At 38.2% G+C, this 23,163-nt stretch overlaps 2 protein-coding genes and 1 long non-coding RNA gene across 9 annotated transcripts in view; 2 read left to right on the top strand and 1 right to left on the bottom strand.

Annotated features, from left to right (window-relative positions):
* Myo10A (Myosin 10A) overlaps window positions 1–23,163 on the top strand; it is a 177,791-nt gene that overhangs the window by 122,347 nt on the left and 32,281 nt on the right. The gene's annotated exons all lie outside the window — the stretch shown is intronic.
* LOC137248365 (DNA cross-link repair 1 protein-like) lies at window positions 359–23,039 on the top strand. 3 transcript variants are annotated; one of them, XM_067779245.1, is made up of 2 exons: window positions 359–2,375; window positions 19,867–23,039. In XM_067779245.1, exons 1-2 carry the CDS (start codon window positions 1,194–1,196, stop codon window positions 19,924–19,926), a joined length of 1,242 nt encoding a protein of 413 aa, XP_067635346.1. In that variant the 5' UTR covers window positions 359–1,193; the 3' UTR covers window positions 19,927–23,039. The 3 variants fall into 3 exon arrangements, with proteins under 3 accessions (XP_067635346.1, XP_067635347.1, XP_067635348.1); XM_067779246.1 differs by having other exon boundaries at window positions 19,870–23,039; XM_067779247.1 differs by lacking the exon at window positions 19,867–23,039 and adding an exon at window positions 19,583–19,851.
* LOC137248368 (uncharacterized) lies at window positions 11,187–23,017 on the bottom strand. Its single transcript, XR_010952165.1, has 3 exons — window positions 22,898–23,017; window positions 22,789–22,835; window positions 11,187–11,313 (listed from the first exon to the last, which is right to left on the bottom strand). It is a non-coding gene; the product is annotated as an uncharacterized lncRNA (long non-coding RNA).

The following is a 23,163-nucleotide window of genomic DNA, read 5'->3' on the forward strand; positions in this document are numbered from 1 at the left end:
CTCTGCTCAGCAGATGAGTATAAAAATTACTGGAAGGCTTCATTGCTATCTTTACCTTTACTATATGTAAAGTACGGCACATTTGACGACGTTAGTGAGAACATTATATAATGTACCTATAAAATCTTGATTTAAGAAAACTAGATTTCATGAGGCATTCAAAAACCGATTCAGCGTTTTTTCCGGTGAAGAAAAATCAAATTCTTTTGTGGGACATCCTAATGTATATTCATATGTCCACGTACAGTCTATGTATGCACGAACGTATGTAAGGTTGCCATTAAGCTTTGGATTACTGGTGAAATGGTCAAGTGATCGCTCTACGATTTTGAAATTTTCAGTAATTACTTACAGGCTTCAACGGCTGCAACTGCTCTGCGGGAAATTCGTTGTAAAATTAACAATCTGTAATTCTTCGATTTTTTGACGATTCGATTTGCTTTATGACAATTTGTTCAAAAGGTGATTGTATCTGATATGTCCAACTTTCTAACAAAAACCTGTCAAATCACAAGGAAATATGATACGTGAATGTCGCGCAATGTCACTGCATATCCTGTTGCACTGTGATAGTGTTGCTAATGTCTAAAAGAAAATATAATAGTGAAAATCACTTGACTGCAAAAAAACCCAAGGAGCTATATGTACGACAAAAGCTTTGAAACATTAGTTTCGATAAAAAAATTGTTAGCTGTGTGCGTCCTATTTTGGGATGCATAACGGACTGTTCTAAATCCATTAAATATGTGAATTTGTATGCATATGTACATTTAAATGTGAAAAAAATTTTGTGAATAACTTGAGCTACTATTTGGTCAACTGACAAAAAACTAGTGCACGCTCAAAGTTCGTTGACAGTGGCATAAGCAACTCGGTCCGTTATTTTGCTAATTACGGTGTTTTTATTGCTCACATACTTTAGTGAGCGATCGGTGCTAATCGCTGTACGCATGTAACAACTTTCACTTGTTTTGCACGGAAAATTAAAAAAAAAAATTGCAAAGATATTTGGAATAACATAATAACTAGATACATACTATCACATAATAATATGTATACATACATATTTTTTGTGAAGATGTACTTTAGTACTGAAATGAATTTCAATTAATCGACCTTGTATGCATAAATCTTGGGATTCAAGTTACGTTTGGCATGGTGGTGCATCACGGACATAAAAATATCCAACAAAAATGTCCACCTCACAAGCAAATTCTACGTCATCCAAAGCTCAAGGTAGCCATAGAAGTGGCACTTCCCTACAAAAATTTAGTAGTATCGTTAATAAAGTTGAGTCCCTGATCAATAAAATGAATAATGACAAATTTAATAACTTTAAATTATTGCAAAGCAATAGTTTATTTCCTGGTCGGAATCCTGCTATCCAGAAACAAGAACTCGATGATGCAAGTGTTGTGCAAGCTTGTAGTCAATGTGTAGGTGAACAAGATCAACAGGGCTTACCATCATTGAATGATACACTTACGCGTACAGCTTCCTTGGATTCACTTAATCAGCAAACTGATACTGAAGATACATTCGATAACCAAGATTTCGCTTATACAGATTCAGATGATGCTGAGATCGCGCATATAACTGGTACAACAGCGGTGCAGGTGCATCGACGTTGTGACTTGGATCAGCTAACAGATGAAACCATACGAGAATTTAACGAACAATGCTCCTCTCTAAGTCATGATGCAGACTTTGATAATGCATGGAGTGCAGAGGAGGAAGACTATAAATGTTGGGCGGCTGCTAGTGCAGAAGTGGCATGCTCTTGTGATAACGAAAGGCGTGAGAAAGCTGCTAAAGAGACCACTTTTAGAAAAATTTTCAAAAATGATATATATAAAAGCAATAGTAATAATAATATTAACAATAAGAACTACAAAAATTATAATAATATTAAAATTGGCGATTACGCAGTGTACCAAAGAGACAAAAACAATAACAACAAATTAAACGTTACGCAAAATAATATCCATGAAACGGCTTGGAGTCCTACTCTCACAACTCAACAACATGGCCAAGAAAGTGAATACGAATCCTCGCAACAAAATAGTACTACTGAAACTACCAGTTCAACGTGTGACGAAATGTCTGATATACGTGAAAAGGAACTGAAGACGGAGAATGGCTATAAAAACGCTCAAATAATTCACACAAACACAAACAATAACAATGATAGCCAAATTGATGGCACCGTTTTTGGAATTATTAATCTACAGCAAAGTTTAAATAAGCCACGTCGCACCAGTATCGCCAGTAGTGGATCTGTCGGACGTATGGAAACCATACTCGAAGAACCAAGTGAATCCAAAGTATCTGTGAGAGAAATCCTGGCTCGATTCGAAACAATGAGTATGACTGAGGTAACTCTTCTAGGGGTAAATAATATGTCCGTCTATATTTGAAGTGATATTAAGATTAACAAGTAAGGAAGGATAAGTACGGGTGTAACCGAACATTGTATACTCAGCTGAGAGCTTTGGAGACAAAATAAGGGAAAATCAACATGTAGGAAAATGAACCTAGGATAACCCTGGAATGTGTTTGTATGGCATGGGTATCAAATGAAAGGTATTAAAGAGTGTTTTGAAAGGGAGTGGGCTTTAGTTCTATAGGTGAACGCCTTTTCGAGATATCGCCATAAAAGTGGACCAGGGGTGACTCTAGAATGTGTTTGCACGATATGGGTACCAAATGAAAGGTGTTAATGAGTATTTTAAAAGTAGTCGGCCTTAGTTCAATAGGTGGACGCCTTTCCGAGATAATGTAATGTGCTTGTACGATCTGGGTATCAAATTAAAGATATTAATGAGCATTTTAAAAGGCAGTGACCCTTAGTTGTATATGTGAAGGTGTTTTCGAAATATCGACCAAAATGTGGACCAGGGTGACCCAGAACATCATCTTTCGGGTACCGCTAATTTATTTGTATATGTAAGACCACGAACAGTATTGCTGCCATAAATCCAAGGGATGTTGATTTCGCCCTGCAGAACTTTTTCATTTTCTTCTACTAAAAACACAGCTTACAGATTTTACAGAGTTCATATAAGTACGTGAACTAAGTTAAGTAAAGATATATCGATTTTTGCTCAAGTTATCGTGTTAACGGTCGAGCGGAAGGTCAGACGGTCGACTGTGTATAAAACCTAGGCGTGGCTTCAACCGATTTCGCCCATTTTCACAGACAGTTATCGTCGTAGAAGCTATTCCCTTACCAAATTTCACAAGGATTGGTAAATTTTTGTCGACTTATGGCATTAAAAATATCTAGACATATTAAATGAAAAAGTGCTGAGCCACGCCCATTTTGAAATATTCTTTTATTTTTGTATTTTGTGGCACCATATCATTACTGGAGTTGAATGTTGACATAATTTACTTATATACTCTAAAGATATTCAATTTTTTGTTACAACTAGCAGACCCGTCAGACGTTGTCCTGCCCTGAATTTGGTCTATCTGCATACATTTTAATAAGCTTTTTCCGTCTAACTCCGCTCCCTCCCCCCACCCCCTCACATTTTCTTAATCCTTTTATTCACTCCTCCCTCTGTCTCCCTCCCCCCACCCCCTCACATTTTCTTAATCCTTTTATTCACTCCTCCCTCTGTCGTTTCGCTTCATCTATATCTATCTTCGTTTCACTCTATCTCTTTCTCAGTCTCCGTCCCCTTCCATCTTTTCTCTTCTCTCAAGTTTTTCCCATTCTTCTTCATCCCTTATTGTCAGTCAAATCGAATAGGACGTATGTAAATAGTTATGTGGGTGTTATTAATTCATGTCTTTATTTCGGCTTCGCATGCATATTTATCAGTTTTGCCAGGTTGATGCGACTAAATCGAATATCACAATGACCACATGACACATTCTAGGGGTATCCAGGTCTAGGTTTTGGCCTACATCTTGAGACCCTAGTCACCCAGCGGTATAAAAATTACTCTGTACTAAAGCACTCATCAACAGCTTCAACTTGATACCCATAATGTAAAAACACATCCTAGTGTTACCCTGATCCACGTTTTGGCCTATATCTCGAGACCCTTCACAAATAGGTATGAAAACTACCCTGTACTAAAGCACTCATCAACAGCTTTCATTTGTTATCCATATTGTATAAAAACTTTCTAGGGGTACCCGGGCCCACGTTTTGGCCTCAATCTCGAGACGCTAGTCACCAATAGGTATGAAAACTTCCCTGTACTAAAGCACTCATCAACAGCTTTCATTTGTTATCCATATTCTATAAGCACATTCTAGGGGTACCCGCGTCCACGTTTTGGCCTATATAGGTATGAAAATTACCCTGTACTAAAGCACTCATCAACAGCTTTCATTTGTTATCCATATTGTATAAACACTTTCTAGGGGTACGCGGGTCCACGTTTTGGCCTCAATCTCGAGACCCTAGTCACCAATAGGTATGAAAACCACCCTGTAATAAAGCACTCATCAACATCTTTCATTTGTTATCCATATTCTATAAGCATATTCTAGGGGTACCCGCGTCCACGTTTTCGCTTATATCTCGAGACCCTAGTTACCCGCGGGTACGAAAGATACCCCGTATAAAAGTACTCGTAAACAACTTCCATTTGATACCCATATTGTACAAACATATCCCAGGATTACACAGGTCCACGTTTTGATCTCAAGACCCTAGCCAGAACGGGATAAAAATTGTCTTATGACTGTCTCCTGGTTCTAAGCTTCCCCTCCACCAATTTTCAGCCAAATATGTTCATCCGTTCCTTCCTCTTCAATCACTCTTTATCTATTAAAAAAGCGCATCAAAATACTGTACGAGTTTTGTGCAATTCCTCTTATTTGCAACCTTCTACTAGCGTTCGAATCACTAAACTGTTGAATAAATAACTCCACTATTCAATAATCCAAAATGGCCTTTATTCAAGTACTTCGCAATAACACTACTACTTCTCGACAGATAGCGTGCTTTAATCAAACTGATTACCGATTCTCAGCTTTACCTCCTTTTATACTCTGTGATTTCTCGTTCGCATACTTCTAGGCGTTTCTATTTCTAGAATTTACTTCTCGTTTACAAGCTATAAATTTCTCAGCTATAACTACAGATGCACATTTTATATCTTCTCGCATAGCCCATGCGCGTGTATATGTGAGTGGTACTTGCGCAAATGATTGCATACTTTCGGGAGTATCTCAGATATATGCATGTGTTTGTGCGTTGTTCTCCGCTGCGTGTATGGACATATGGGTAGACATAATGATTGATTTGTTGATGTGCATACAAGTCACTGCTTAGTATCGGCTTAGAGATGATAGTATCCCTTAGTGTTGCTAATATTCGTCACAATACGTTGCATATTTTTAAAGGTTTAAGCATTCAAAGGGACATAGAGGCAGAAAAAGCGACTTTGTTATATATTATGTATTGATGTACATCCATACATACCTATAAACCTACGCCGGAAGTTAAATAACGCATGTACGTATGTATGTGTTGCATCATGCCTCACTCAAAAGCAATTAGAGCGCACAGTTCACAGCGAACAACCACACACACGCATTTTTTGGTAAAAATTTTACTTTTGTTTAAACAATTTGGCTGATATAAGAAAGAAATCAAGTATTTTTTTTTTTTTTTTGATGCAGATCGAAGGTAAATATTTCAAAGTGAAAAGTAGAATTTTTTAAATCCATCCATCCGTCTAAGAGTTATAGCTGTGTAAACAAAAATTTTATAATTTTTTACTACATTTTTGCAATTTGCCACGCCCCTATAATATATACCTTCAAATTATATTAACTGTACCATCTCACGTAGCTAAGCTTTCAAATGCAAGAAACCGTTTTAAAATCGGAGCATTCTGTGTGAAGTTATGTGCGTACATGGCATTTAGCGACTTTATTTGATAAGATTTAATAAAATATAGATAGATATAAATATAGATTTTACTAAAACATTTTTTTTTTTTAAGTGCGCGTGTTCGGCATCCGATTTTGCTGATTTTTATTTAGCACACATATAGTAATAGGAGTAACGTTCCTGCCAAATTTCATCATGATATCTTCAACGACTGCCAAATCACAGTTTGCAAAACTTTTAAATTACCTTCTTCTAAAAGTGGGCGGTGCCACGCCCATTGTCCAAAATTTTACAAATTTTCTATTTTGCGTCATAAGGCCAACGCACCTACCATCGCTTTATCCGTCTTTGGTAATAAATTATCGATAGATACCTCAAAATTTACTCAAGTTATCGTGTTTACGGACAGACGGACGGACATGGCTAAATGAATTTTTTTTTCGCCCAGATCATTTTGATATATAGAAGTCTATATCTATCTCGATTAGTTTATGCCATCACAGGGTACCGTTATGCCAACAAAATTAATATTCTTTGTGAGCCCTGCTCAGCTGAGTATAAAAATTGCAGACATTATATACAAATATGGTAAGACAGTTTGTAAATATTGTAAATCCACATAATAAAAAAATGTTAGAGATCATATTGTCACGAATATTAGCAAAACTAAGGAGTTCTGCCGTCTCTAAGCCGATGCTAAGCAGTGACGTGAATGCACATCAATAATTCAATCATTATGTATCTACATCAGGGCTATTCATTTCATAGCACAATTGTGCCCTCTCAATTCACACGCATATGATTCGCTCTGTGACGTGAATGCACATCAATAATTCAATCATTATGTATCTACATCAGGGCTATTCATTTCATAGCACAATTGTGCCCTCTCAATTCACACGCATATGATTCGCTCTGTCGTCGTTAACTGAGTTAGTCATCGCTTGGCACTTGGCGTAGCAACATCGGTGATGGGTATTGGCTGATCGGTATCAAAATAGGTATGAAAAATTATGCGCGATACATATGTTTATTGTTAGCTCGTTGCTTGCTAGTAAGCGACTAAATGAAAAATCAATTCACCCGCACGATCATAGCGACGATTTCTCTCTCACTAATACAGGTGCACTTTAAGTTTTGAATAGCCCTGATCTACATAAACGAAACAATAACTGCGTCTACATATATTTACCATGTACGTATACGAGCAGCGAAGAGTCAATGCACTAACACATGCATATATCTGAGATACTCCTATAAGTATGCAATGAGAAAAACTATAAAATTGTGCAATTGTAGTTACAGCTGAGAAGTTTGATAGCTACTGGACTAGTAGATTCTGGAAGCGCCTAGAAGATGTATAAAATTGTGCAATTTCAGTTATAGCTGAGAAGTTTGAGAGCTCATGGACAATGCTAGTATATTCTAGAAAATGCGAACGAGGAAACCAAAGAGTATAAAAGGCGACAGATGTAGAGGCGCTGTAATTCAGTTTGATTTGAGTTGTCAAGCAGTTTCGACTAAGACGATATCTATCGAGCAATAGCAGTATTATTTTGAATAATGGAGTTCCATTTGAGCTATCAGTTTGGTATTAAGCTATTCGTTGCACAGTTTGAGTGTTATCGTGAAGTATTTTAATAAAGGCCATTTTTCCATTATTCAATATTGGAGTTATTTATTCAACAGTTTAGCGATACGAACCTAGCAAAAGGGCAAATAAGAGGATTTGCAGCAAATTCGTTACAATATCATAATTTCAACCCGCATCCTTAAAGTTTGACAAGAAAGCAATAAAATTAAAGAAAAAAAAACAATTACGACTGTGATATAAATTGGAAGATTTAATAATTTGAGTGTAAAGTTTTAATATTAAAAATATATAATTATGTACAATATGGAATTTTTTGTCGCAGACGAAAAGCCTAATTATCGTTAAAGATTACAATGAACTTATAAAGTGTTATATTTCTTTACAGTCAATTTATTTTTTACTTTTTAGTTAATTTTATTAACCAATAGTAAAAGCTTATTTTTAGAAAGTTTTTTTTTTCTTTAATTTTATTTTTTACTTTTTAGTTCGTTTTATTAACAAGTAATAGAAGGTTGTTCTTAAAAAAGCTTTTTTCTTAAATTTAATTTAAATATTGTTTAAATTGGTTATGTAATCTTTACTTAGTTATTTGTAACGTTTCTCATCCTATCCATTTCTTTTAATGCATCAACATTACAAGGTTTCTTCAAAGTCAACTTTGAACAGTCAAGTTCTCCTATTCGAGCGTCAACTAACTTAAAATCATATTTTATTGTGACTTTGCCTATGTTGCGTTCAGTTTACAACTACTTATTGCAGATCTCTGCTCTGTTCCATCGCCAAAAATCTGTAAAACAAAATCAAGTTCGCAGAAAAGTATGCAACATTTAGCGATAACAGCCTAACTTCTACGTTTGTTGCATACACAAACAAAGCGAAGTTACCTGCGTTCTTGAGGACTTAGGCTTTTATTCCCTTGTGAATACAAATCTTTACCGATAACTCTGTTATCGATTAATTTATCGAATTCTCGCAAAGTAATATTGCATTGTCATCGGAGTTATACATGTGTGCAAAATTTCAGCTCAATCGGACACCGGGAAGTGTATCAAATTTAACTTGCAAGATTTGATTACAGCCAACAGTAAATAAAAGCTTATAATAAATGAATTCGAACTGAGCATAGAAGACAGATATACCAAATGGAGTTACTGATCCGCTTCCAGAGGCCTAGTGAAGCATTGCAAGAGTTTGCGTCGGATGTTGAAAGGCTGGCACATTTAGCGAATGCGGACGCACCCGTGGAATACACTGAAAGGGTAAAGATTCAGAGCTTTATAAATGGCATACGGGACGTCGAAACAAAGCGAGCTACATACGCAAACCCAAAGCCAACATTCGCAGAAACGGTGTCACAAGTTCTGATTCAGGATACAGCGTCGCTTCTGTGTAAGCCAGTTTTTGAAAGCACGCCGTGTGAAAGTAGAAAGGCCAGAGTGGGTAGACGCAATATTGGAGTTGCTGAAAAGATCGCTAAAGCGGAGTGGAAGGGTTAGCAAATGCTTCAAATGCGGGAAGCCCGGTCACATTGCACGTCATTTCGATCTTGGTCCTAATAGTTTCAACAATGTGGGTGGCCGTAAACGCAAAGCTGGAGGAAATGAGCAAGAGCGTGTCAGATGTAAAGAACGAAAACTTGCCCCAGCTATTGAATGTCCTGTGATATCTGTGTCGCAAATTGGAAGAAAATCGAGCAGTTTTGCCGTCGAAGGAAATCTGGATGGCAAGGAGCGTGTACTGACTGTAGATACGGGTGCATCTCATTCCTTAATCCGATCTGACTTGGTCAACAGGAGAGTAAAACCCTTACCTGGAGCAAGGTTGCGTACGGTCACTGGCGAGTATAATCAAGTCCAAGGAGAAGTGGTATGTGAGGTATTAATTGGAAAGGTCATGGTTCTACACAAATTCGTTGTGGCGGAGATCGTTGATGAAGTCATATTGGGAGTGGACTTCTTGGTTGACCATGACATCAAGATCGATATGCAGAGAAGGGTGATGCGTTATGAGAACCAGGATATACCACTTAACTTCAGTTTGGAGAAAGGGTTCAGCAGTAATTGAGTACTGGTGGAAAAAACTCGACAAAGGCCACGAAAGTCAAAGGCAAAGGTTGATGGATCGAATGGGCCAAATAAATCAAAACCAAAGGTACCTGCGAGAAAAACACTGGCATTGACAAACCCTAATGGACGCACTAAAACGACTGAAAGAATTTACCAGAAAGAATGCAAGGGTGGTTTCAAGCCAGCGCGTACTGCTGTTGTAAAACGTCAAGACGATACTGATGATGAAAAGTCAATCCGTCAAGATCAAGCTCTGCGAATTAGTTCTTCATTGGCCAAGCAACAGAGTGTGAGGAACGGCCCAGAGTAATGAGAAGTAAGATGAAACACAGGCATGACAAGGGCTTTAATTCGGAAGGTTTCTTGGAGGGAAATTTGGTACTGCTATACAACCCTCATCGGCGGAAAGGTGTTCCATCCAAATATCGGTGCAGTTGGGAAGGCCCGTACAGAGTTGTGAAGAGGATCAGTGATGTCATCTACCGCATAAAAACAATTGGGAAACCACGAAGTAGAAGGGTGGTACATTTGGAGATGCTAGCAGCGTTTAGATCGAGAGATTTGTCTGATCGGGACTCAGACTTAGGTGGAGGGCAGTGTTACGAATATTAGCAACACTAAGGGGTACTGCCATCTCTAAGCCGATGCTAAGCAGCGCCTTCTATGCACATCCATAAATCAATCATTATGTATCTACATAAACGAATCAATCATTATGTCTACACATATGTACGTACACGCAGCGGAGAAGAGATGCACAAACACATGCATCTCAGATAAGATATCTGTTATCTGAGATGCTCCCTAAAGTATGCAATTGTAATTGTGGAAGTGTCGCTCACAAATACGCGCGCATATGAGAAGCTATACACGTGCATCTGTAGTTATAATTATATGGCAGTAACTCAGTAAATTTTGGAAACGCCTAGAAGATGCAACGAGGAAATTACAGAGTATAAAAGCACCAAAGTTAGAGGCGTTAGAATCAGTTTTGATTAAGCACGCAATCTGTCGGGCAATAGTAGAGTTATTTATTGTGAAATACTTTAATAAAGGCCATTTTGCGTTATTAAATATTGGAGTTATTTATTCAACAGTTTAGTGATTTGAACTTAGCAGAAGGTTGCAAATAAGAGGATTTACAAGTAAATTCGTTACAATATTATATTACTGAAATCATAATGTATAACAACATTTAATATCTTACAAGCCCCTTTCAAAACTCCTGGCCTGGGGGAAAAAGTCCGGCCCCCCTCGCGACGGTCCCACTCGTTGGAGTTGAACATAAAACATGTTTTATTAATACAGATTATAAGCGTTTGTGTATACTTGTTCAATGGCTAGTATCTGGGTTTGACCGACGGGTCATGAATTACTTGCTGAGTAAAAGTAACACAAACATGTATCACAGTAAGTTGGGAGCTCAATTTCAAGTAGAACTAATCTATGTACATTTGTATATTGCATACACATATACAAACGAACAAATATTTTACTGTACTGCAGCAACGGGTAGTACATACATATGTTCAGGTGTTCGATTTAATGTGGTTATTAATGTTATGTACGCATGTGTGCCCATAACTTTTGGCGTTAATTCTGAACAATTTCTCCTGCCAAATATCAAGTTCAATTACTAAATCAATGAATGCATTTCCACGATAATTACCTGCTATTGATGTATCTTTGCTCACGGTATGGGGAAATCCTAAAGGTATGCGTAAGGTGTAAAGTGTAAGCGTTTAGCGTTCTACAAAATGTGTAAGTGTGGCCTTGAAGGTGGTGTTAGCATTCTGTTTGGAGAAGTACAGAATGTAAAGCAATTCGAGGCAAAGAAAGAAAAGAAAATAGATAGTTATCAGCGAAGTACATATATACGAGTTATTGATTTGTAATAGAGGTGTTATAAATTTTATATGGATAAAAAAGCTTATCGCAGAGTTTTCGACGGGTTATAAGTTTGTCATCGGAAATATATTTATTATCTAATTTAGCTACTATTTAGTTATCGCTTTGCTGTTATATAAGATTTATCAATTTGTTATAGCAAAAGCTATCGTTTCGTTATTGAAATATTGAAAAAAAAATAAGAAAAATTTTATTGGGTATAAGATTTCGCAAATTTATCGACAAACAAAAAACCAGGAAAACGTAATTTTCGTACTATTCAAAAATCTCCACTATATGGAACTACTAACATGAGTTTCATGCTATTAAATATCTTCTTTCGCCCTAACATCCCGATTTATGTTTTTCAATCAGACAAATATCTTAGAAGATTTTGTAGCGTTTATGCGGGAAATATAACCCAATTTAGATTCGTATAGTAGAATGTTGCAATATACTATTTTGTCTTAACTTTTATGATATATTAGAGGCTAATCAATTCCAGATCATATTTGATCAAAAGTACCCAACGAATCCTTCAGAAATTTATCACTCAACGACAGACTTACAGTTGTGTTTGCTGAAAGCGCCATCGTATTAAAAAAAAAAAACTTGGGTATCCGAAAATTCAATCACTGAACGGAATCAGTTCATCTAGGACACAGATATACGTATGCATATGTATTAACCTGGGTCGATTTGTATAGACGAAAGTTAACCTATATCGCGCCATCGATTTTTCGATAGGATTTGGGCGATCAATGGCGCGAGATAGGTTAATAAATCGACCCAGTCTAATATGTATACTTATATGCATATGACCAAGATTTTACCATCCGCCCGTTTTTTTTTAGCTCAGATTTGATTTGCTCTAATGAACGCACTGTTGTCTTCCAGCGTTTACGTGCATTTCTCAAAAGAGCACAAAAATAAAATTCTATTTGGAATTTTAAATTTAAATTCAACGTTCCGGCCTCAGCGATCAACGAATTGTTAACAAGATTTGTTATCGATATTTGTTAACAAACTGGCCATCTTAATATTGATTACTATTTTACCTACTAAAGAAATATATAATAGTTTTGTGTGCAAATTCATAGGAACGTAGCATAACAGCTGACGTACGCAGTATCGTTCGCGCTGACCCTGGGTGTTAGGGGTATACGGCGATCACTTTATCGGCGGCTGCGGTAGAGGATCCGTAGTATGCCATCTTGGCGGCGAGCCGGCGTATTTACCATAAAAAATTCGAACTTCTTATTTAAAAAACAATTATTTAGGAAAGGTTTTGTTTATGTGTATTTAAGAAAAATTGAAGTTTTGGCCATTTCCGACCATCCGCGGCAGCCGGTTCTATGTACTGTGGTAACTCCGGGGTTTTTCCAGGACCAAACGCTGGCATTTCAATGTAACGCGGCTCAATTTCTCGCGGATCCTTAAAAAATTTACTTATAATGAGTAGCCCCTTGGCTAAGGAATATTCCTCAACAACTTACTCCAAGAAGGCTTTGAATCTAACATCGGTCCTAGAGACTGGTGCTGCTGCGTCTACAGAAAAAAATACAATTACTTAAAACGGTCACACCTTTGTCTCGTTCACACCGTGGTTTGACCGAAGAAGTTGTTCTGTGCTACCCCTAATACTCGACGCAATTTATTTAAAACAAAGGCGACTTACGACCGCGTTTAAGAACACCCTCAATGTCTATTAATAGTCATGTGTCATGACTCTCGTCTCACAGTTTTAACTAAAAGCACCAATGCTGGCATGATAGCCGTAGAATACTCGTGCCAAAGAGCGCCTCCAGTTTTATGGCTGTTTTTATGGTATGGCATCTCCGAAGATGCAATAAGAGCAAACCCGAGCACAATTGCTACTGCGCCACTTCCTAGATGCTCCGGATATAGCTACGAGGGCTTTCTGATTTAATTTGTTGCGTTCCTCCCACAAATTGTCATCCTCCCAGCAGCCCCTTGCAGCGGGACTGCGCCATATTCTCTTGCTCCGGGAAGGTATCGAACCCAATCCGGGTCCGTTTCCTGACCTCGGTCCTGAGAAGTGGTTTTGCTGCATCTGCCGGAAAAGAATCTTTTTAGGACGGTCATACTCTTGTCAGTGTGTCTCGTGTTGCATCGGACAGGTTGTTCTGGGCTAGATCCCAAAACCAGGCGTCCACGTAACTTCTATAAATCTTTTGTGGCTCCTTGCTGTTGACGCCCTAGGAGGTCCCGTGGTCTGCGCCTTAGCACCCCCCCCCCCCCCCCCCCACTACCTTCTAGCAGCCCCGCTGCTCAGCAAGCCACAACAAGTACCCGCTGTTGCTCGCGCCCCATGGCGCCACCAACTCTTACGGCTGCTCCCACTCATACCTACAATCTCCGTATTAGAGTCGTGAACAATGCCGAGCATCAGTCCCTGCCCACGTCTTCTCCCCCCTCTTTTCCGGCAGCAATTGTGTAGGTCAGGGAAATAGACTCTTAGTCCCCACCTCCCTCTGCACCGTTGCCAGCACAGAATATATATGTTCGCGAGATCCGCCCAATGCAGCGCCTGCAATGGACGGTGCCACTATCCTAGATGTTCTGGTCTCCGCGACGGCAACCCCTCGACGGGTTTCATTGCGCTATGTTGACAGGCCGCATACCCAAATACACCGGGTACCCCAATGCTTACCCAAGGATGTCCAGTCCCAGGGCCACAAAAGCAGTTGCGTCCTAGCCTTCCGCAACTCAGTCGTAGTCACCCGTCACTTACTCCCAGAGTGGCGACGTTTCCCCCTATGCACTTCAGACTTCTGCAGTTAAACTGTAATGGATTAACTGGGAAGATCACGGAGATAGTCGATTTCATGAAGCGGCACAACATCCGCATTGCTGCGATTCAAGAGGCTAAACTCACAGCAAGATCTGCACTGCAGACCTATTCTGGGTATAATGTCCACAGAAAAGATGGCGAGAGCGGAAATGGAGGCGGCCTCGCGTTAATCGTACACCACTCTGTGCAATATCATATATTTGATCCCGGCATCGACCGCAGGAACAGTGTCTTAGAGCGTCAAGGCTTATCGGTCCGGTCAGGCGATGCAAACCTAGAAATCATCAACATCTACATCCCTCCTGCCACCTGTTGCCCCAGTGGATACCGCCCTAATATTAGCGCCTTACTCACTGGCCAGAATCGTATTATCTTAGAGGATTTTAATGCCCATCACGATCTATGGCATTCAAACTTGCGGGCGGACAGTAGGGGTGAGATGTTGGCGGATCAAATAGAAGAAACGACGTTCTGCACATTAAACGGAGACGCCCCCACACGTATGGTGGGAAGCTGTCACAGTTCGCCGGATATTTCAATCGTGAGCGTAAACTGCGTCAACTGGCAGCCGATGGTAACATTGGCATCTGACCACCTGCCTATAATTATTTCGCTCGAGCGTACCGCCGACTTCATCGGCACAGAAAAACGCACTTTCATAAACTTTGAAAAAGGAAAGTGGGACGAATACAAATCCTTTACAGACAACCAATTTGCTGCCCTCCTTATCCCGACTGATTCCCGCCAAGGGGGGCGTGCTTTCCGCAAGGTCATTGAATCCGCCTCAGCACGTTTCATTCCCACCGGTAGAATTCCCGAAATTCGGCCCACTTCCCGGCGGAGGCCGCAAATTTAGCGAGAGAACGTGACCTTATAAGACAGCTCGATCCCGGCGACCCCTAAATAAGGGATATAAACCAACGCATCAGATTGCTTGTGGATGAACACAAGTGGGCGAAATGGGAGGAGCACCTAAGAGGTTGTAACCTCTCTGCCGGTGTAGGTAAACTTTGGTCCACCGTAAAGTCCCTATCGAATCCGTCTAGGCACAATGACAAAGTTTCCATCGCCTTTGGCGATAAAGTGCTGTCGGAAGCGAAAAAATGCGCGAGCGCTTTCTGCCGACAATATATAATGCATTCTACGCTCGACAAAGATAGACGGAGGGCCAACAGACACGCACATAAACATAAATTCAGCACGTCACCAATTACCATCACCGCCAAAGAGGTTGAGGATGCCATCGGTCATGCTAAACCATCCAAAACAGTGGGCCCAGACGGCATAGCCATGCCGATGCTTAAGAGCCTAGGGAAAGAGGGTTTCAAATATTTAGCACATGTCTTCAACCTGTCTCTTTCCACCTTTGTCATACCCGAAAAATGGAAAATGGCCAAGAGTTATGTTATTGCTCTCTGGAGAGCAGCTTACTCTCATTTTGGAAAAGTCCGTTATTTTAATCTTTATTTCACTATCATCTTTCTTCTTTCTCTCACTTTTTACCTTTAGTTAGTTTTTATACTCAGTTGAGCAGAGCTCACAGAGTATATTAACTTTGATTGGATAACGGTTGGTTGTACAGGTATAAAGGAATCGAGATAGATATAGACTTCCATATATCAAAATCATCAGTATCGCAAAAAAATTTGATTGAGCCATGTCCGTCCGTCCGTCCGTTAACACGATAACTTGAGTTAATTTTGAGGTATCTTGATGAAATTTGGTATGTAGATTCCTGGGCACTCATCTCAGATCGCTATTTAAAATGAACGATATCGGACTATAACCACGCCCACTTTTTCGATATCGAAATTTCGAAAAACCGAAAAAATGCGATAATTCATTGCCAAAGGCGGTTAAAGCGATGAAACTTGGTAGATGGGTTGACGTTATGGCGCAGAATAGAAAATTAGTAAGATTTTGGACAATGGGCGTGGCACCGCCCACTTTTACAAGAAGGTAATTTAAAAGTTTTGCAAGCTGTAATTTGGCAGTCGTTGAAGATATCATGATGAAATTTGGCAGGAACGTTACTACTATTACTATATATGTGCTAAATAAAAATTAGCAAAATTGGATGAAGAACACGCCCATTTTTTAAAAAAAAAATTTTTTTAATTCAAATTTTAACAAAAAATTTAATATCTTTACTGTATATAAGTAAATTAAATCAAAATTCAACTCCAGAAATGATATGATGCAACAAAATACAAAAATAAAAGAAAATTTCAAAATGGGCGTGGCTCCGCCCATTTTCATTTAGTTTGTCTAGAATACTTTTAATGCCATAAGTCGAACAAAAATTTACCAATCCTACTCAAATTTGGTAGGGGCATAGATTCTATGACGGTAACTGTTCTCTGTGAAAATGGGTGAAATCGGTGGAAGCCACGTCCAGTTTTTATACACAGTCCACCGTCTGTCCTTCCGCTCGGCCGGTAACACAATAACTTGAGCAAATACCGATATATCTTTACTAAACTTAGCCCACGTACTTATCTGAACTCACTTTATCTTGGTATAAAAAATGGCCGAAATCCAACCATAACAAATCCGACCATAACCACGCCCACTTTATCGATATCGAAAATTACGAAAAATGAAAAAAAATGCCATAATTCTATACCAAATACAAAAAAAGGGATGAAACATTGTAACTGGATTGGTTTATTGACGCAAAATATAACTTTGGAAAAAACTTTGTAAAATGGGTGTTACACCTACCATATTAAGTAGAAGAAAATGAAAAAGTTCTACAAGGCGAAATCAACAGCCCTTGGAATCTTGGCAGGAATACTGTTAGTGGTATTGCATAAATAAATAAATTAGCAGTACCCGACAGATGATTTTCTGGATCACCTGGTCCACATTTTGGTCGATATCGCGAGAACGCCTTCACATATACATCTAAGGGCCACTCGCTTTTAAAACCCTCATTAATACCTTTAATTTGATATCCACATCGTACAAACACATTCTAGAGTCACCCCTGGCCCACCCTAATGGCGATATCTCGAAAAGGCGTCCACCTATAGACCTAATGCCCACTCCCTCTTAAAATGCTCAGTAACACCTTTCGTTTGATACCCATATCGTACAAACATTCTAGAGTCACCCCTGGCCCACCCTATTGGCGATATCTCGAAAAGGCGTCCACCTATAGACCTAATGTCCACTCCCTCTTAAAATGCTCAGTAACACCTTTCGTTTGATACCCATATCGTACAAACATTCTAGAGTCACCCCTGGCCCACCCTAATGGCGATATCTCGAAAAGGCGTCCACCTATAGACCTAATGCCCACTCCCTCTTAAAATGCTCAGTAACACCTTTCGTTTGATACCCATATCGTACAAACATTCTAGAGTCACCCTTGGTCCACCTTTCTGGCGATATCTCGAAAAGGCGTCCACCTATAGAACTAAGGATTACTCCCTTTTAAAATACTCATTACCACCTTTCATTTGATACCCATATCGTACAAACACATTCTAGAGTCACCCTGGCCCACCCTAATGGCGATATCTCGAAAAGGCGTCCACCTATAGACCTAATGCCCACTCCCTCTTAAAATGCTCAGTAACACCTTTCGTTTGATACCCATATCGTACAAACATTCTAGAGTCACCCTTGGTCCACCTTTATGGCGATATCTCGAAAAGGCGTCCACCTATAGAACTAAGGATTACTCCCTTTTAAAATACTCATTACCACCTTTCATTTGATAGCCATATCGTACAAACACATTCTAGAGACACCCCTGGCCACCCTAATGGCGATATCTCGAAAAGGCGTCCACCTATAAACCGAATGCCCACTCCCTCTTAAAATGCTCAGTAACACCTTTCGTTTGATACCCATATCGTACAAACATTCTAGAGTCACCCCTGGCCCACCCTAATGGCGATATCGCGAAAAGGCGTCCACCTATAGACCTAATTCCCACTCCCTCTTAAAATGCTCAGTAACACCTTTCGTTTGATACCCATATCGTACAAACACATTCTAGAGTCACCCCTGGCCCACCCTAATGACGATATCTCGAAAAGGCGTCCACCTATAGAACTAAGGATTACTCCCTTTTAAAATACTCATTACCATCTTTCATTTGATACCCATATCATACAAACACATTCTAGAGTCACCCCTGGCCCACCCTAATGGCGACATTTCGAAAAGGCGTCCACCTATAGACCTAATGCCCACTCCCTCTTAAAATGCTCAGTAACACTTTTCGTTTGATACCCATATCGTACAAACATTCTAGAGTCACCCCTGGCCCACCCTAATGGCGATATCTCGAAAAGGCGTCCACCTATAGACCTAATGCCCACTCCCTCTTAAAATGCTCAGTAACACCTTTCATTTGATTCCCATATCGTACAAACACATTCTAGAGACACCCCTGGTCCACCTTTATGGCGATATCCCGAAACGGCGTCCACCTATGGAACTAAGGCCCACTCCCTCTTAAAATGCTCAGTAACACCTTTCATTTGATACCCATATCGTACAAACAAATTCTAGAGTCAGCCCTGGTCCACCTTTATGGCGATATCCCTAAATGGCGTCCATCCATAGAACTATGGCCTACTCTCTCTTAAAATACTCTTTAATACCTTCCATTTGATACACATGTCATACAACCACATTCCAGGGTTACCCTACTCCTACTCCTACACTCCTTTTCAAAATACTCATTAACAGCTTTCATTTGATACCCATATCGTACAAACATATTCTAGTCACCCCTGGTCCACCTTTATGGCGATTTCTCGAAAAGGCGTTCACCTATAGAACTAAAGCCCATTCCCTTTTAAAATACTCATTACCACCTTTCATTTGATACCCATATCGTACAAACACATTCTAGAGTCACCCCTGGTCCACCTTAATGGCGATATCTCGAAAAGGCGTCCACCGATAGACCTAAGGCCCACTCCCTCTTAAAATGCTCAGTAACACCTTTCATTTGATACCCATATCGTACAAACAAATTCTAGAGTCAGCCCTGGTCCACCTTTATGGCGATATCCCTAAATGGCGTCCATCCATAGAACTATGGCCTACTCTCTCTTAAAATACTCTTTAATACCTTCCATTTGATACACATGTCATACAACCACATTCCAGGGTTACCCTAGGTTCATTTTCCTACATTGTGATTTTCCTTATTTTGTCTCCATAGCTCTCAACTGAGTATGTAATGTTCGGTTACACCCGAACTTAGCCTTCCTTACTTGTTAAGCTTACGTTTATATTTAGTCTTAAGATCGACATCAAAAGCTTAACATAAAGTTTTTACGAACGGAAAACAAAAATTTAAAACAATTAATAAAATATTTTTAAAAATTTTTAAGAGAGTTTGGATTGACTTTATTTGATTGGCGCTGTCGCGAAAGCGGAAAACAGTATGAAATTGGTGAACAAAGAAAAAAAATTTATTGTGAAAACATGTATACAAATCTTGTTAATCAAGAGCAAACGCAAGTGAAACAGTTAAAAAAAAACAAAAAATTTCACTAACAATTCATGCATTTTAATAAGCAAATAAAAATATACAACAAAAAACTTTATTTATCCATTATATTTATATAAAGTGAAATATTCAATTATTCAATATTTGACTGCTTCGATTTACTAGCAGACGTTCCAGAATTCAACGGAAGAGCCGAAGAGTTGGACTTATTTATTTTACAAATAGAAGAGCTGCAAAAGATCACCGTTGATTTGTGTCCCAACTATTTACGATTATTTGACATAAGAATACGAAATAAAGTAGTAGTAAGGCGAGCGTTTCCTTAATCAACAATGGGAATCCTTTGGAATGGGAACACATAAAAAACATTTTGAAAACAAACTTTAGTATAAGTGAAAGTATAGAATCCATTGTAAATAAAATCAAAGCTGCAGAATGTAGAAGTTCAATTAGTGTATTATATGAATATTTAATTGGACTTTTGACAAAATTGAACTTAAAGGCAACTATTGAAAACAATAAGTGTTACGATAGTGCATCTAACGAAAAGATGATTTTGAAAATTTTTATAAATAAATTACCCTTTGGACCAAAACTAATATTAAAGGCAAGAAATCGAACTACTTTAATTGAAAGAAATTTTAATTGAAACTGAATACTTTTATAAAAGCTTAAATAATAACAACAAAAAATTAAGAAGCAGCTACTCTAACCAACCACAAAAAGAAACTCGTGAGAGAGCATCAGGCAATAACAATTATAGCCATAACAGCAACCAAAATAGTAGAGCAGCAAGTCATTCCGCGAGTACTACCCGACAAGCACAACAACAACAACGTAGCAACAATCCCAGGAGTTCACAGTCTCGTTTATTCACTTCCACGAATGGAAGACCTACTTCCAATACGGTGAGGACAACGCAAGATGAACAAATGGAAATAGATAATAGAGACCTCAAATTTTCAGTCAGACGACACAGATATCTTCCCCATATAATTGTTATGACTAAATCATTTCCTTTAAAATTGATAGCGGATTCTGGTGCAGCGACTTAATTAATAAAAACCTTTTTAACACCTCTTTCAGGCAAAAATTAAGTAAGCCTATATTACTAAAAATAATAAATTCGAAAGCTGTGATAGAATCGAAAATAACCATTCCTCTTTTCAAAGAGTTTAATAAGGAAAATACAAATATAGAAATGTTAGAGGCTGACCTAAGTAACAATGATTTTGATGGTATTTTAGGTTGTAATATACTTGATCCTTTGAATGCGGTAATTGATTTTGACAAACGAGAGTTAAGAACAAAATGCTCAGTATGTAAGTTAGTATTTGATAACAGGGTTCCACTTAAGTCGGAGTTGGTTCAGTTAAGTTCTGATATGATTGATATTCAATTTAACAAGCCAGATATAAAAAAAATTACAGATAAATTAATCACCGATCATTTAAATAACGAAGAAATAGAAAATCTTACAAGTTTGATAAAGAGATTTAATTCAGTGTTTTATAAGTGTGTTTTTGCCTCAATTATCAAATACCAAAATAAAATTCCTACCATTAATGATATTCCTGTATATTCCAAAGCGTACCGTTTGCCTCAAATCCATAGGGAGGAAGTGGAAAAGCAAATAAAGGAAATGCTAGACTCGGGAATATTGACAAAATCTTTCAGTCCTTACAATGCCCCAATTTGGATAGTTCCCAAAAAAAATGGACAATTCTAAAGTACAAAAATGGCGCGTTGTCATTGATTACAGAAAGCTCAATGACATTACCAATGAAGATAAGTTCCTTATGCCCAACATAGAGGATTTATTTTCTAAATTAATCAATTCAAGCTATTTTTCTACTTTGGACCTGGCTAAAGGTTTTTACCAAATCCCTTTATCTTCTGAAGATCGGCACAAAACTGTCTTTTCCACTTGAACTGGTCACTATGAGTATACTCGTATGCCATTTGGTCTCAAAAACGCGCCCGCATCTTTTCAGCGAATGATGAATGAGGTTTTACATAATTACTTTAACAATATTTGCGTAGTGTACCTTAACGATATACTTATATTTTCAACATCTTTGCAAGAACATGAAAACTCAATAGACAAAATATTCAAGCGACTTTCTGAATATAATTTAAAAGTCCAAATTGACAAGTGTCATTCTTTAAGAGAGAATCGGAATACTTGGGACATGTAATCACAAACGAAGGTATAAAACCAAACCCTGATAAAATAGAGGTTATAAATAAAATAAAAGTCCCGCAGACTCGAAAGCAAATACGATCATTTCTAGGGCTATCCGGATTTTATAGAAAGTTTATTAAGGACTAGCTCTTCCACTGACAAAATGTTTAAAAAAAGACGCAAAAATAAATCTAAATGACCAGAATTAAAAAGATTCATTTTTTAAGTTAAAGAAACTTATAAGTTCGAGTCCCATTCTGGCATACCCTAATTTTGAAAAAATTTTCATTCTATCTACGGACGCTAGTAATGCAGCGCTCGGAGCCGTTTTGTCTCAAAACGGCCACCCGATAGCTTTTGCCTCAAGAACACTAAACAAACATGAATGCAACTATAGCTGAAATTTTTAAAATGTTGTAAATATTTAGAAGACATATCTGAAAAAGATAAACTCTTGGAACTAATAGCAAAACATGACGCTGATAAAATCATAGAGGGATAGAGGAAACTTATAAACAGTTGAAAGGTATTTATTACTTTCCCAATTTGAAACTAGAAATACATAAATATATAAACAATTGCATTATATGCAACATGTGTAAATATGACCGAAGTCCTGTTAAGGCAAAATTTTGCATAACAGGACCTCCTAAAAATCCAAACGAAATTATACACATCGACATATGGTTTTTGAACAAAAATACTACCTTTTTAACTTGCATAGACAAGCTCACTAAACACGTTTCCATTCACTACCTATCAGATAAAAATTCAATAACTATTGTAGATATGTTAAACGAAACCAATTAAAACCAATTAAAATAATCGCTGATAACGAATTTAATACTGCTTATATAAAAGATTTTCTTTGTACACAAAACGTTGAGTATCATTTTACTCACCAAATACACACACTGGCAATTCCGATATAGAACGCTTCCATTTAACGCTTAATGAACATATAAGAATGTTGAAATTAGATCAAACAAATAAAAATATAGACGACAAAACCTTAGTTCTTAGAGCTGTCCAAATTTATAATGACACCATTCATTCCACGACCGAGCAAAAGCCAATAGATCTTTTACATAAGCAAGTTGATAAATCAGAGTGGCTAAAACTTCACGAGCTTTTACATAAAAAGAAAGAAAAATATATAAGCAAAACCCATAGCGGAATGATACAGGTGGCAGCATGGTGCCATACCTACAAACATATATAAAAATTCCATGTACTTTTTTTTGTAAACTCGATGGACAAATGTCAAAATCGTACTG

This window comes from Eurosta solidaginis, chromosome 4 (genome assembly GCF_040869045.1).
Source record: "Eurosta solidaginis isolate ZX-2024a chromosome 4, ASM4086904v1, whole genome shotgun sequence".
NCBI classification, from domain to species: Eukaryota; Metazoa; Arthropoda; class Insecta; order Diptera; family Tephritidae; genus Eurosta; species Eurosta solidaginis.

Excerpts from the sequence above, each read along its gene's own strand:
- LOC137248365 (XM_067779245.1), top strand. The coding sequence starts at position 1,194 with ATGTCCACCTCACAAGCAAATTCTACGTCATCCAAAGCTCAAGGTAGC. Across the intron at positions 2,376-19,866 it reads AAACAATGAGTATGACTGAG|CAGACGTTCCAGAATTCAAC; the intron begins GTAACTCTTCTA and ends TCGATTTACTAG.